Here is a 16,188-nt window from a genome sequence, read left to right on the forward strand (position 1 = left end):
ACATTCATTTTAATTTGAATGTGATGTTTGTCATCATTCATTCACAATACCAGGTTCTTTCTTTGTGTTAACAATAGTGTGTGCCTTATAATATACACTGGAAAATAGTGAAAATCACCTGGAAAATAATTTTTGTTAAATCATTTTCTTTACACCTAAATCACCCAAATCAAGCTTTATTTATTAAAATTTAACAGAAAAACATTATGTTTGTGTTGTTAGCAGCATCACTGAGGGGAAATATATTTCTATTTTTAATTTTTTCATGAAATAAAGTATGTTAATTGATTAGGACTAAAAATAATGATGCATATTTTTAAAAAGATATTTGTGAAAGATTTTTTTGTGAAACATTTCCATGGGTATTGAACATTATACAACAATGGCACTATCAAACCCCAGGAGGAGTATAGACATAGAACATTCTAAGATATACTACAGTGTCAGCATATTCATCAGGAATGAAAGAGAAATAAATGGACACTTCTTGATAGTATCTGCCATCTTTTTCTTCTCTTCATGTCATCAATGCCTGATGAGTGATTTAAAAAATAACTTTTCCAGCAAATTGAAATGAGAAAGAGGAAATGTTAGAGAACACATTTTATACCTACTTGTGCTCTAAAAGCCCTTGACAACACTTCCAAACATTTTGTGTAAGATTTAGACTCTGAACTTTTAGAATCTGTCAGTGTGTGGGGAGAAAAGTCACTAGACAATGTAAAACAGGTTAAACCTGAACCCACAACCACCTCACCCTGACCTTTGTATCAACATGCATTCCCACTGTACAACAACATGCAAAATAAAACATTCCTGAGATACAGAAGTTCCCATTTCAAAAAAATTAAGATAAAATATGTGATGTACCTAGTAATGAAAAGAATAGCCAGAGGCAAACTAACCACAGAACAGTTTTTATTAATTTCAATTAATATTTGTTATCCTGTCTCTCATTCTTTTCCAATTCTGTCTCTGCCATTGTATGCCAATAAAAGCACTGATGCAAAGTCTTACAAATAAAAAGTAAAAATGGAAAACAGTATGAACTGTTATGGAATTTGCAAATTAAAACTTGTCTATTACAGACAGTGATATTCCCACACTATACCTTGTTGAACATACATGGATAAAAGGCCACCAAGCATTTGTCTGTCAGGCATTACATTTTATTGAGTCTCGCCCAGTGTCACTGAATGGTTTGTCCTTATAAGTAATCAATTTTGCAGGTGCTATGGATGGAATAAAAACGTGGTCTAAATTTGAATATAATTTTACGGTAAAAAATCCCACTCGGGTTTTGATTCATTCCGAGCTGTATTTGCCTCTACAATATGCAAACTGAATGCTCGGGAGATAAAAGGATGAAGAACATGAATTTTGTGTGAATTGAAATAAAACCCATTCCACATCTGACCTCATTAGTCATTGTTTTAGTCTTTTCTTTAATTGAAGGCTATAGAGACTTAATTTCCATCAAACCAGATGTACATTTAAAAAATTTGACATTACAAAACTCATCCATACACTTGTCATTTTTAAAGTGTCTGAAATACAGTGTCTTTGCTTGAGAGTACAATTTCAACACATAACCATGTACACCACAGTGATTTTTTCTTCAAATTGCAGGTAATTCCACTAAACAGTTGCTTGTTACAGGCTCATAAACTCTTCCCATTTTCTATCGCTGGAAATTGACAAACAAACAATAACGTTAATTTAGTATATTTTAGTATTATAGTGAGTAAGAAAGCATCTGGAGATGTTTTTTTAAATACATTTTATTCCTTTTAGCATCATAAAAGAAAACAGCAGATTCATCCTGAATTGCAGTATTGTACAGTCACTTTTTGTGTAACATTTTTAATCTTTACCAAATTATTGTATTTATTTTCATTTCAGTCACTGTTAATGCATTTTCAGGATAAATACTAGGGAATACATACATACAGTCTGTTTTTGTAAAAAGATGCCACATATTTCTTTACCAGGTTTACCTAAAAAAATCCCTTTTGTTGGACCGAAATCTGCCAGCATACAGTGTGTACACTATTACATCTGCTCTCCAAAAAGCAAAATATGTCAGGAATGGATACATACTACTCAAGCTATAAGGTATATGTGTAAAGGGACTTTACAACTACAGCTATACAGTAGACCCTCAGAGATACGAACCTCAGAGCTACTGACAGTAGGATCATAACGATCAATGATGCAAAAATTAAGTGCAAATGTCACACTTTCCATTGATTTAAAAAAAAGTATTTTAAACAAAGGAGCATAATGTGGGGAAAGTCACCAGTTTTTCATATAAAGAACTGGAAAACAAAACGTCAAAGTGGGTGCGTTACTGAAAAGGAGACGTGTATTTTGGAAAGCTGATAGAAAAGAAGATTGTTTCAAATACCACTGATATTCAAATTACCACTGTTTTTTATTGGTTAGAAACATTAACCAGTTGTAAAGGGATATTGTAAGCTACCGTAAATTGAATACATGAGTACACACAAGTAGATTTAAATGAATAAAACTGGGGTATTTTCTCATCGCTTTCAAACAACCCTAGTTCCCGTTGTGTTCGTATCTCATAGGTTCCACTTATAATACAAACAATAAAGCTACACCTGAATATTGAATTTAAGATAAACAAGTCCTGGTTTGCATTTGTCTGCCAAGCCTGCAAGGGAAGTACCAATACAAACATGAACTATAGAAATTAATTTTAAATAATGAAGTGAATTGTTTTTTGAGGAGTGAAAACTGTCCTGCCATTTTGCACAACTACTGTGCATGTAACAATGCCATTTTTGGTGACAATGTATTATTTGGGAATAAATCATGACTACAGGTTCAGAACTTTAAGAACTACTGTGATTATTGCTAGAATTCATAATTTAGTCTATAGAAATATATATATAAATCTATAGTAATTACCTAATAATGTAAACTAAATGGTATTTCTTTTGATCTATAATATACTCATTCAGTTATAGGTATCACTGTGCTATTGTTCATTTCAGCTCCCTTTAATTCCATATAATCTATAACATTATAAAGGTTTTAAGCAAAAACTCCTCTTCCCAAGCAATGTTTATTAATGCACACCACAAATGAAACCAAATGCATTTAAATAAAGCACACCGACTGTCTGATCAATAGCAGAATATGAGAAGTGTAGGCTCAGAGAAAGTTCCTGAGGAGTTCTTACGCACACACCTGCATCAACATAACCCAATTTTAAATAAACAAAACAAAACATATACTTGCACCCTGTAACCCAACCCCTCTCTTACCCTGGATTTCCAAATCAGTCTCACACATACAGGGGTGAGCTCGTAATTGTCATTTGAACACTCATTCATAATCTTATCCACTCACAATCTCTCTTCACACACAGTTAACCAAATCAATTTTCCTGTGGAACTGTTGCATTTCATTTTAATGGCCATGGGTTTGAGGCACATTGTACAATTATTGTACATAAATAGCAGAATGTGAGAATGAGAGCAAATATATAACACGTTCAAATGAAAGCTGAATGTGCGCAGAGCTTATGGAGTTATTTCACAGTGTGTCTTAAGCCAGAGCACAAAATTATGAACCGCATGAACAATAAGCCTCTTATGACAGGGTAAAAACCTGCAGTGTCTCGTCTTTGCCCTGGCAATGCCAAAGAGGTGCTTTAGGCCCCATTCAGGGGGCATCAGCAGACTCCTTAGTCAACTTTAGATTCAGCAAAAGGCACATTCCACTAAAGGTTATAATATTCTAAAGAGGAATATCTTGTTCAATGTGCAGTTTATGAGGGACTTCCACAACATGTTTGGAGGCAGTGTAAAAGAGATCTGAGACACTACCACACCTCAGTGAGTGGTTGTTGATGGTAACATAAAGAGAAAGTTCTCTTGGAATCAGTAGATACAGCTGAAGTGGAATGGAATGTGTTCTCACCAGAAACATCTCAAGGGTACATTTGGTGATGTCAAGAGAAATGCAGCACTGGATTGCACCTTTTGCTGAAGCAGGATTTGGCGAAATGTAGATCAAAAACTCAGTTAAAACATAGTCTAAACGGGTCCATTTACCTGACCAAAAATCACCCATTCTAGATCACTAGGGGTACAAGCATGGGCAGGAGGTATGAACTGATCTTGTGAAATCCTCTCCTTGATCATTCCCTCTGTGTGGGAATCCTACGATGAAGGTGAAGAGTAGGAGAGCTACCATCTCTCCCAGCCGTATTTCCACATCCACCCCAAATTGCTCAGCACCCCATCTCCTAACCACACCCCCACACATATTCCTGTTCAGCCCCTTTCATAACCTTCCCCCCCCCCACCCCATCCGGTATTGCCACCTCTCTCTGCCAATCATGCTTGGCCCCTCCCCATTTGGCCCCTCCTCCTAAGCCTCTCCCTGGGTTGTGGGCCTCTTGAGGTCTCTGATTTGCTTGATCAGGTAGTTCTTCTCATCACAAAACTGCTCGTCCTCAGACCGGTCTGTCTGGAAGTGGCTCAGGAACTCCACCAGCTTGGCCTGGTTCTTCAGCAGGATGTCCAGCACTGGCTGAGTCTTGTTAGGGTTGGCAACAAACACCTATTTGCAAGAGACATAAGCCCTTTTCACATTCATTTTTATGTTAGTGTGAACAAAACCATTACAATGTTGTATCAAGTGGCGCAAATCATTGAATTGTTTCACTAAGACTTCCATCAAGCTACTGTTTCTGCTATTGCTAATGGAGCATACACACCAAATAAATGATAGACTACTTTGCTAACGAGTTGTACTGTACACGCTGAGTTGCACAGTATGCACGCGCACACAGACACACACACAAAAATACCTTGAAGACATGGAAGGCCTCAAACTGGATGTTGCGACTGTTGTCTCTCAGCATGTTCATCATTAGCTTCAGGTTCTCTGCACGGCTGATATACTTGGTCATGACCGTGAAATTGTGTCTGTCCAAGAGCAGCTCCCCCAGGAGCTAAATGCAGGTTGAGATTAGAACCAGCAACAACTGCTCCCCAAGATGCAACATCAGTGTCGCAAAATATCCATCAAAAGAAAGCCTCACACAGCTTCTGCTGTAAATGACAAGAACTGATGATAAAAATACAAAGAGTAAACAATAAATAAGAGTCCTACCTTTAAAGACTGACGTTTGGTGACATAATTATCTGAATGCAGAAGCTTCTCATATTCTGTAAACACCTGAAATGAGAACAACTTTCATTCATGCCACATACAATGGGTCTTGCACTGTATGATCTAATATACACCTATCAGGACACTCAGCGTGTCTCAAAGACAGGCTCCAACAGGAATTCTGTAGGAAATGCAGAAAATGTAACAAACTGGGTCTCGAATTCTCCCTCAGGCTGAAATATCCTGAAAATACGTTCACAGGGGATGAGGGTCACTTTTATGCAAAACAATCTACGCTTTATATAAATACACCTTACAAAAACAATAAGATGTTCTTACTCTGTCGTAATTTGTCTCCAGGAAATCGGCACACATTATCTTGTGTCTTGTAAGTAGATCCTCAAAATAAACAAAGAAAAGCGCATTAAACAGGACAGCCCTGCCTAGACTTTTTGACGCTGCTTCTGAATAATGTGCGCTCTTTTGGGAGGTGGTTTGATCCGGTTGTTTCCCTTCCAATAGGAAAATGTAAAGCAAACTCTGAATGTTCATATGACATGCAGACGGGAATATTCAAATACAGGAAACTGGTTGGGCTAAATGTAATTCATTAGTAAAAGGGCCTTTTCTTAGCACACAGGACAAACACAACTGCAAAACAAACGCAGGCCAAGCCAGGCTGCTGTAGCAGTGGTGTCTAACAGTGGCTCTGACCAGCTCTGGACTCATACCGCCATTGGTAGCTCATGAAGACACTGAGGTTTGGAATGACAGTAATTAACCGCCATAGGAGAACAGCGACAGACACGATACTCCAGAGGTCAGGTAACAGGAGGTGGTGTTTCACGGGTGCAGAGGAAAACAAGGCAGAAAGGTGAAGAGGGCTGAGGGGATGGGGTCAGGTGACTGAGGGTCAGCTGGCGTTCTACCTTGAAGGAGGCGAAGGCGTCAGAGGCGATGTCGAAGGTGGAGAGCTCCACGAAGTGGAAGAAGCAGAAGAATTCCTCGGAGAAGAGCACGATGCGAGCGAGGGGCTCGTGTCGCAGACACTCCCGAAGCATCATGCCGCAGTTCAGGGCCACCTCTGCGCTTTCATACCTGCACATCAGCAAATCCCATTATAACTACACTACACCTGCACACCATCACACCTCACCATAATAACCACACCTGCACACAATCACACCTCACCATAATAACCACACCTGCATACCATCACGCCTCACTATAATAACTACACCTGCACACCACCACACCTCACTATAATAACTACACCTGCACACCACCACACCTCACCATAATAACCACACCTGCACACCATCACACCTCACTATAATAACTACACCTGCACACTACCACATCTCACCATAATAACCACACCTGCACACCATCACACCTCACTATAATAACTACACCTGCACACCATCACGCCTCACTATAATAACTACACCTGCACACCACCACACCTCACCATAATAACCACACCTGCATACCATCACGCCTCACTATAATAACTACACCTGCATACCATCACGCCTCACTATAATAACTACACCTGCACACCATCACACATCACTATAATAATTACACCTGCACACCATCACACATCACTATAATAACTATACCTGCACACCATCACACCTCACTATAATAATTACACCTGCACACCATCACACCTCACTATAATAATTACACCTGCATACCATCACGCCTCACCATAATAACCACACCTGCACACAATCACACCTCACCATAATAACCACACCTGCATACCATCACGCCTCACTATAATAACTACACCTGCATACCATCACACCTCACTATAATAACTACACCTGCACACCACCACACCTCACTATAATAACTACACCTGCACACCACCACACCTCACCATAATAACCACACCTGCACACCGTCACACCTCACTATAATAACTACACCTGCACACCACATCTCACTATAATAACTACACCTGCACACCACCACACCTCACTATAATAACTACACCTGCACACCATCACACCTCACCATAATAACCACACCTGGACACCATCACACCTCACTATAATAACTACACCTGCACACCACCACACCTCACCATAATAACCACACCTGCACACCATCACACCTCACTATAATAACCACACCTGCACACCATCACACCTCACCATAATAACTACACCTGCACACCACCACACCTCACCATAATAACCACATCTGCACACCATCACATCTCAGTATAAAAACTACACCTGCAAACCATCACATCGCACTATAATAACTACAACTGCATACCATCACACCTCACTATAATAACTACACCTGCATACCACCACACCTCACCATAATAACCACATATGCACACCATCACATCTCAGTATAACTACACCTGCACACCATCACATCTCAATATAATAACACCACCTGCATACCATCACATTTCATTATAATAACTACACCTGCATAGCATCACACCTCATTACAATAACTACACCTGCACACCACCACATCTTATTATAATACCTACAACTTCACAAAATGCCATCTCTTTATACCACATGTTCTGGTACCTGCACATCATAGCATCTCAATACACCTGAACACTATACCTCACTGTACCACTGCACTGGAGGAGAATGGAGGTGAACCTGAAGCTGGGAACAACACACATTAGGGGTCTGTGTGTGTATCTGTGTGTGTGTGTGTGTGTGTATATCTGTTGATGTGCAGATGGAAGATTCCGGGGAGGAGGCCCACCCTTTCAGCAGCATGAAGAGGATCTGTGGGTGTGAGGAGATGTACTCCACAGTCGGGGTGCGTGTACCGATCTGACGCCGCACAATGTTGCTGAACAGCTGTACCACGTCCTTCTTCCCCTGGTGTTCAAACACAGGTTTACAGATGTCTACACAACCGAGTGCGATTAAAACAAGCTTTACAAATGTGAACACACACACAGGCAAGCATGCACACACTACAGCTGGGATTCAATCAACATTTGTCCTTAAGTTTGACTAACAATTAAAAGCTTTAGAGCCCGACCGATACATCAGGTGACCGATATATCGGGCCGATATTTGCATTTTTGGAACAACATCTATTGGTAATCAGAGCTGATAGATAGGACCGATATGTATGTATTTTTGAAACATTATCAAACGGGCGCTTCTAGGACTACATCTAGTGCTTCTTGCTACCCACTACATCAAAGCTCATGTGACCTGGAATGTTCGCTATCGATAGCCGCCTCATGTTACCTCTACTCACCCAGAAAACAGAGCTGTAGGAATACTGTCAGCTGTCAAATCAATCGATGGCATTATTACTCTAGCGAAGGCCTGCCAGGAGAATTATACTGTGCCTGTGGTAATGAGATACCAAGCTCCGGGCCATTTGTTTAAATTTTGTGAAAACACGGTGCCGCCCCATAAAATTATTGCAATTATAGAGGAGGAAGAAATTTTAAATCAATGTTTGTTAAAACAGGATATGAATGGACAAAAAAAGAATGTCGTCTGTTCATCCCATAAACCAAATGGAAAACCAAATAAAATATGTTCTAGGTAAGCACATGTGTGATACTGGGTGAAGACACACATTTAAAATATTTAGGACTATTTAATTAACCACGTCCATCCCTACATTGCACACGCCTATCACCTCTGGATGTTTCTGTTATCTCTTGTCACTGCGTTATCACCATTAACAATTATTGTGTCTCTTCTCAAGAGTAGAGAGCCAAAGATAAGCTCACCGGTCCCAGTGTTTTTCCCACCTGGATTTGCAGGTTACATTTAGAGTTTCAGAAATCTCTTGCCATGAGTCAATATTTGATTGTCTTTATCATCTGTCAGAGATGAATCATACAGATGACGATACTTTCTTATTTCTTGCAATAGTTTTTTCTCTATCACCTCCATATTTATCAACACCAGCCAAATAATGAAGTGGACAAAAAAAACATATCACACAGTGTCTGGCTGTCCAATGACACTGTGTGACAAAGAATGACAGTGTCCACAACATAACAAGATTCTAAAGGTGCGCAACACTGAGAAAAAGTGTTATACTTGTCCAACGTGTCATGTGACAAAGTATAATTTAGCCATAAGTGAGTCACAAGCAGTCCACAGGAGGCAGAGTTAGCAAGAGAAGCAGAGAAGCTAACCTGTGATTCTTCTTGTATAATATGTCAGTAATTGACTGGCAGTAGTCTATTGCTGGTCAGTAGTCGATTGATTTTCAACACACTGATGTTTACTTCGGTCAAAATGTTCAATGTAAAATTGGTTGACATAATGTGAACAATATTACTAACAAAATATTCTTTAAAAGGGTTATTTAAGAAAGCAGCCATCTGAGTACCTTTGCATAGTCCTATTGGAACAAAATCAGTGCACAATTCATAAAGAAAAAGGTACATTTTCATTACAGTTGAAAATTCACTATATGAACTACCATATCAGTAATCAGTTTTTAAAAATCAGTATCAGCCTCAAAAACTGAACATATCGGTCTGGCTCTATAAAGCTTAAAACCAGTAATTATATTTTCTTCACAAACATAGATATGCCAATTCAGCAATCACTAAAAGTAACATGCCAAAATGAGTTTGTGAAGAAAAAGTGTAATGCTTGCATTTGCTTGCAAGTCAAAGTTAAGTTAAGGTCAGATTTTGTAGGAATACAGGCCTCAGACATTCCCTCTCACACACACCACAATGAATCCAGGTCACCTCGAAGTCGATCCTCTGCAGGTTGGCAATGAGGGCGATGAGCAGGTTGGTGTTGTACAGCTCCTGGGCCAGCTGTGCCACGGTCTCTGTCTGCGGCTCCTTCTCGCTGGTGCCACACAGCACCTCCTTCAGGGAGGCCAGGCTCTTTGACACCTCCTCCGTTATCTGGAGGGGAGGGGTTAGCTCTTCACTACCATGCTCAAATATGCATGTACAACTGGAATCCTCATTATGAACAGTCACACAGAGCCCCGGTACATACATGCTACTAGACATTTCTAGTCTACGTATGTCCATGAGCACGCAAAGCAGTTACTGTAAATGGCTGAAAATGCTTTTCACTCTTTGGTGAGGGATCTGTTTGGTGGGGTGTTTCTGAAAGCAGCCCCCACCAAAATGCAGCATACCTCACACCTGGTAAACACTACACGATTTTAGCCATAATTTACCTTCCATTAACTGTTCCACAGTATTGCCACTCCTTGTCAGCCTTTGCGTACATGCTAAAAACTTTCCATAGCTTAAAAGCGTAGTGTGTCATGCCCCACAAGAACATTTAACTGAGTTGATAAACACTCTCCAAGCCACTAGTGAATATTAAGCCTGGTTTGATTCCTCCTGAATATTTCTGGGGTAGGTGGCATAAACTACCAGTGTCCAACAGAACTCTCCAGTAACACCCAATGTGTACATATTCAAAACTGCAAACAGTTCATGACTTCATGTGGCATAATTAGAGCTTTGTTAAGAATTTGTTTGTTAAAGCTTGGCTTGATAAAAAATTTTTCAAAGATCCTTTCACATTCAGATTATGCATCAATATTTATTACCAAGACTGGGTAACCTGGTGTGGTTGATTTATAATAAAATTAGGTGTAAAAAAAAAAATTGATCAGGATGTCTGTACAGCCTACCTAGAAACATTTCTTTACATGGTCCTTCATGATTTAACTCTTGAAAACAACCCAAAAGTGCTTCCAGAAAGGACAAAATTGACAGGGATGCTAAAGTATCCAAAATGGAATGCTTGTGCTGTGCTCCCAAAGGGAGGAGTCCATTGTGTTGCTCTGCAATTCTTTTTTTTCTGTTGGGTAAATCTAGTTTTGTGGAAACATGGATCAATTATCCATGCTTGCCTATGCATTCATTGATTATTGCTACATCTATTTATAACCTTGTGGGCCAGCTTCAGTATGGGTGGCAACATATCGCTCTGACATTGGTGCCCTGGGGTGGTGATATGCTACAATGCTTCCCCACATTAAATCCTGCATGTTATGTCACCCGCGACTCCTACAGTTCTGTTGCAGTTCAGTTGTGATAATTTTGCTCACTGTAAACTTGGTCGAGATCTTCAGAAGTTGTGTAGCGCATACCAAGCATTGCAAAAAGCTGTAGATGTCCACTTGGCAAGAATAACACCAGTGGAAGCATGATTTCTTACAGAAGGAGAGTGAATGGTGTCACTTCAAGCAGTTGTATCATAAATCCTCATGTGCTCACAAACACAAACATAATTGTAATAATTACAACCATGTTCTATTATATTAGCAGTTAAATAACCAGTTCAAAACAAATGCCATTGAATTATTCTTCGCCAATACCCTTATGTGTATTACATTACATTACAGGCATTTAGCAGACGCTCTTATCCAGAGCAACTTACACAACTTATTACATAGCATTTACATTGCATCCATTTATACAGCTGGATATATACTGAAGCAATGCAGGTTAAGTACCTTGCTCAAGGGTACAACAGCAGTGTCCTAGTGGGGAACTGAACCTGCAACCTTTAGGTTACAAGACCAACTCCTTACCCATTATACTACACTGCCGTGTATACAATTACACAGTTACAAAAATGACACTGGTTTAAACAACTGGTAATATACTGAAGCAGGAAGTTCATTACCTTGCTCAAGTGTGCAACAACAGTAACCCCCATGTGGGCTTCGAACCAACAACCCATAGCCCGGTTCTTACGTAGAGCACACTGCTGCCCACTATTGTTCAGCTTTAAAAAAAAGTCACTGAGCTTTCTTAGAGAACATGCAAGAGCGGCAGATGTGACTGCAGTGACGCACTGCCAGAGCCAATTCCGCATGGGACACTAACCTTTTCACACTTCTTACTCTCAGTTGCCTCCAGCTTTTCCAAATACGCCACGTTCTCCTTCAAGCTTTTGACTATTTCCGCAGGGCTCTTCTGCGACTTCCCGAAGAACGGCATGATGGCAAGGTGGCAGCTTTGGCAGGGATGGGAGGAGGTAGATCCCACACAGAGGGGAGCTGGCAAAAGAAGAGAAGAAAGAGAGTGAAAAAGATGAGGAAACAAAGAATGGAGCAAACAGCAAGTAAATAAAGTACATGCTGATTGTGAGGCTTGCAACGTATCTGCAGTGCTGCAAAGAGGAAGTCTGAAAGCACTGCCTGTAGTAAAAACATAGCATCCTTAACCTGAATTCATTACTGATGTAACCTGCACTGATGATATAATGACACATCTATACAACAGCATGACTGGGGTATTTCACTAGCCAACACAAAGCATACATGGTAATAATTTACTATATTAAGTAACAAATTATGCTTGTAACAATGTTAACATTAACACTTTTATCAGATTTTACTCTCAAACACCCATACAATGAAGGCCTCATTATATCAGTGAATACCGATGAGTGATAAGATGCATAACCACAGAATAAGATGCATAACCACAGAATATACAAGTTCACAGCAGATTTTTTTCTTCTGGGTTTTTCCACTCAAAAGCACAGTGGTTGTCAGATGTGTAACTGAACACGTTGCACCATTTAGGTTTCAAAGGAAAACATTAGTAAAAAAAGAGCAGCAAGTCTGACTTGACACCAGATCGTGCAGAATAGCCAACTATAAAGAGTAACCATTTCACAGATAAAGATGATGTTGATAATGTTTTGTTCCCAGGTGTAAAACCCTCTGGCCTACTTCCCTTTCCAAAATGTGCAAATCATGCCATGGAAAAGGATGTGAGAAATGACAGCATGGTTAAGTGTATATGTTCTTCAGAAACCCAGTGAACATAACAGAACTCATCTTCTGTTGCAAGAATGCTCTGCTTCCCATGCTAAATGAAAGCATAACCTGCAAGGGCAATGAATGGAAGAAAAAAAATGATGAAGAATACACATCAACTTAAAATAATGACCAAAGGACAGGGCAAAATATAATCAAACTTAAGATCTGTTATGAGCATACTTGTTATACTGAATATTCTACATTTTCGCTGAGGTGAATGCTTATGACTTTCCATGACTCATACAGCCAGTAATATCATTTAATCCAATCACAGACCACCCACAAGCCGCACCCTATAGAGTTGAACTCTTATATTCCATGTTTTGCAGGCAGTCTTGATAGTGCTGAGCTGTGTGTTGTGAGCCTGGGCCCCAGACAGTGCCACACCAACATCATTATCATCATCATCATCATCAGGCTTTATTGAATTAGGGGTAAACTTATCCCTCTAACACATTCACTTTTTGATGTGCCAGAAATAATTTATTTAGGACCAGATGTTGAAAAGTAGTTAGTGTTCAACACCGATACACGTAAACACAGTCTCTCCTAACCCAACATGACAACGTGGCATAACATTTCAAAGTTGTAACTCCCCTCAGGGTAAACCATTTTACTGAGTGTGTATGGGTTCATAATTTAATATACAGCATGACACAAACAACCTACCTCCCAAAATACTGAGTCTGTCTTTTACACACTGACACTCACAATCAATCTTATCTATATGTTTGACTAAGAAAACATACCCCAATTCCTTAATAAACATTACAAGGAAAGCACTATCCTTGAGGCAATCAAAATGAAAAGACAGTAAACACTTTCATGGTGATTTTTTTCTTTCCACTGTATAGTGCCACAGGAAACAAACTACTAAGGACGGAACAATGCAGCCTACTTCAACCACAACCACGTGCCCCTGTTAAAGCAAAGTGTCATGTACCTGCGCACAAAGATGATCACTATGCTGCGGGCAAAACAAAAGACGACTGGCCTCGCCAGTGCAGAGTTACATTATGTCAGAAAAGTGTTTAACTTGCAAGGCAAACAGCACACGGAACATATCCAGAAGCTATTTAAACATCGGTGTCATTTAAACTGGTTACCGCAAAAAGTAATCGAGGAAGGAATCTTCCGCGCATACTGTAACTATTTAATTGCCTTAGTTCAGTAAAAGGTCAAACTGCAATACAATTGAACGGATGAAATTATATTTGTATACATGTATTGATAACATCTTTACTTTCTCAGTCCATCTATAAGTTAGCTGAGCAATATAGGTTAGATAGGCTACCTGTATTCTTGATAGACCTGCCCGTCGAAATGGTTGAAACTAATTTAAGTTAATTTAACACGATAAAAGTGCACGCTTGCGCTAAGTTGTCTTACTTTGGAAGAGCAGTTAACCCAAGCTGACAGCAGGTAATATGCAATACTAACAAGTTATGCTCAAGGCACGTTTTGAAAATGACAGATATTGCCGAAAGACGACCTGAGGCTCCACCCACTTCAGAGAGTAGTTGAGATAGGCGAACGATACGAGTTGGTATTTTTCCAGACTAATATCCGGTAACGCTCAGTTGTCAACCGAAAACATCAGGAAGCGACTAATAACTTATCAGTTAGTGCTCCTCATCCTGTTTGATGCCATTGCTGTTTATTTTCAAAGCTAGAGAAATGTAATAAGATAAGATTATATTAACTTTGTTTCATCTAAAAACCTCGTAGTGGCATGTAAACGTACACAGAGAATCCAACACAATTTCAAAGCAACTTTCATCGCTAAAATATAGTTTATAGACTACAGTTTTGTAAGCCATTCCCACTGTAGGCCCGTACATACCATGAAGTGTAAAGATACAAGTGAGCTACAGATAATGCGAGCCAGTAGTTACTCACCGAGTTAGCCTTACTTCACCAGCAAGAGCTGACGAACATGAAACACAAAACCCCCCGCTTAATTTTTAATTGCACTCTGATGCTCATGCACCAATGTATGTTTCCTCGTTCTATAAAACTGTTTTTTTTATGTCTGTCCCCTCTTCCCTCTATCTTTCTAACTCGCTAACTACCTCGTTCGGTATCTCTCTCCAACCCATCCCTCGCCTACCTTCTCGTCCGAAGATGGGTGGGACTATGCGAAACACTGGTGAACCGCATATTGCTTGACTGACTTCTCGTGGAGCCACTCATCGCAGTCGTTGGAAGAAAAAACTGACTGTAGCGACAGCACCGGTTTTCCAACTAGCCTACATCATGCGTTCTTTTCATCGTTCATAATTGACAACATAGAAACGTTGCTGCGGACGCAAATACACAGGCTAAGCAATTCATGAGCGATTAGTAACTTATAAATTAGTAGCCTACCGAATTCAGTATTCAGTAAGTTCTACATGCTAATGTCTAAAGTGACCTTAAAATACCAAGCCTTTATGTATTGACTGCCCCGTACCCTTATGTAGTGTGACTTGCAGGTAATTAAAAGATGCAGAGTAGAATAGCAGATTAAATAGAATTACACTGCAAGCAGTGATGTTGAGCATCAAGGGTGAGCCACAGAGTGCAATTTGTGGGCAGCACCGTGGTGCAGAGGGTAGCATATAGGGTAGCCTCACAGCAAGGAGGTTGTGGGTTCAAATCTTGGATTGGGCCTTTCTGTATGGAGTCTGCATGTTCTCCCCATGTCTGCGTGGGTTTCCTTGAGGAACTCCACTTTCCTCCCACAGTCCAAAAATTATTCAATAACTTATGTGCCTTCATACCACAGTTATGTTGCTGCATGCCACATGCTGCATGCTGCAATGGGAGAGTGAGACAAGCAAAGTGTGCAAGGAATGCTTCCAAATTGACCAGCTTACAGTTAGCGGCTAGGAAATAATTTAATGTCTTTTAAAAAACTAACCGTCTTTACATGGAGGTGTTTGATGAAATGCCATTGGCTAATGAATAGGAAAGTCAATATTGTTCTTTTGATGTAATCCAGGGGTCAAGGACATTTTTAACCTCAAAAATGCCAGTCCTTTAGGCCTTTAAATAAAGAATAAAACAATTTGGAAGACCATCATACATGTAGAAAACATATAACTATATGTCAAGGATCAGGAACTGCACACACTTGTGTGGGTTATGGTCTGCTTGCAGCTACTCTCAGAGTGTGAATGGAGGGGAGGGGAGTTTTATGAGTGACAGAGATAGAAGGCAGTCTGTCTATCTGAACTGAGTTCTGTAAGAAACGTCACT

At 39.9% G+C, this 16,188-nt stretch overlaps 1 protein-coding gene across 1 annotated transcript; it reads right to left on the bottom strand.

Annotated features, from left to right (window-relative positions):
- Nucleotides 1-1,763: 1,763 nt before the first annotated feature.
- Nucleotides 1,764-15,084, bottom strand: LOC118236319 (calcium-binding protein 39-like). The gene is made up of 9 exons (XM_035434586.1): nt 14,848-15,084; nt 12,005-12,177; nt 9,887-10,051; nt 7,909-8,027; nt 6,081-6,249; nt 5,491-5,550; nt 5,152-5,217; nt 4,847-4,990; nt 1,764-4,596 (listed from the first exon to the last, which is right to left on the bottom strand). Exons 2-9 carry the CDS (start codon nt 12,116-12,118, stop codon nt 4,405-4,407), a joined length of 1,029 nt encoding a protein of 342 aa, XP_035290477.1. The 5' UTR covers nt 12,119-12,177; nt 14,848-15,084; the 3' UTR covers nt 1,764-4,404.
- Nucleotides 15,085-16,188: the final 1,104 nt, after the last annotated feature.

This window comes from Anguilla anguilla, chromosome 9 (genome assembly GCF_013347855.1).
Source record: "Anguilla anguilla isolate fAngAng1 chromosome 9, fAngAng1.pri, whole genome shotgun sequence".
Taxonomy (NCBI): Eukaryota; Metazoa; Chordata; class Actinopteri; order Anguilliformes; family Anguillidae; genus Anguilla; species Anguilla anguilla.

Bases quoted from the DNA above. Each gene is read 5' to 3' on its own strand.
- LOC118236319 (XM_035434586.1), bottom strand. From the start codon at position 12,118: ATGCCGTTCTTCGGGAAGTCGCAGAAGAGCCCTGCGGAAATAGTCAAA. The intron at 10,052-12,004 runs GTTAGTGTCCCA...CCTCCCCTCCAG, and splicing joins AGAGTAAGAAGTGTGAAAAG to ATAACGGAGGAGGTGTCAAA. The intron at 4,597-4,846 runs GTATTTTTGTGT...TCTTGCAAATAG, and splicing joins AGGCCTTCCATGTCTTCAAG to GTGTTTGTTGCCAACCCTAA.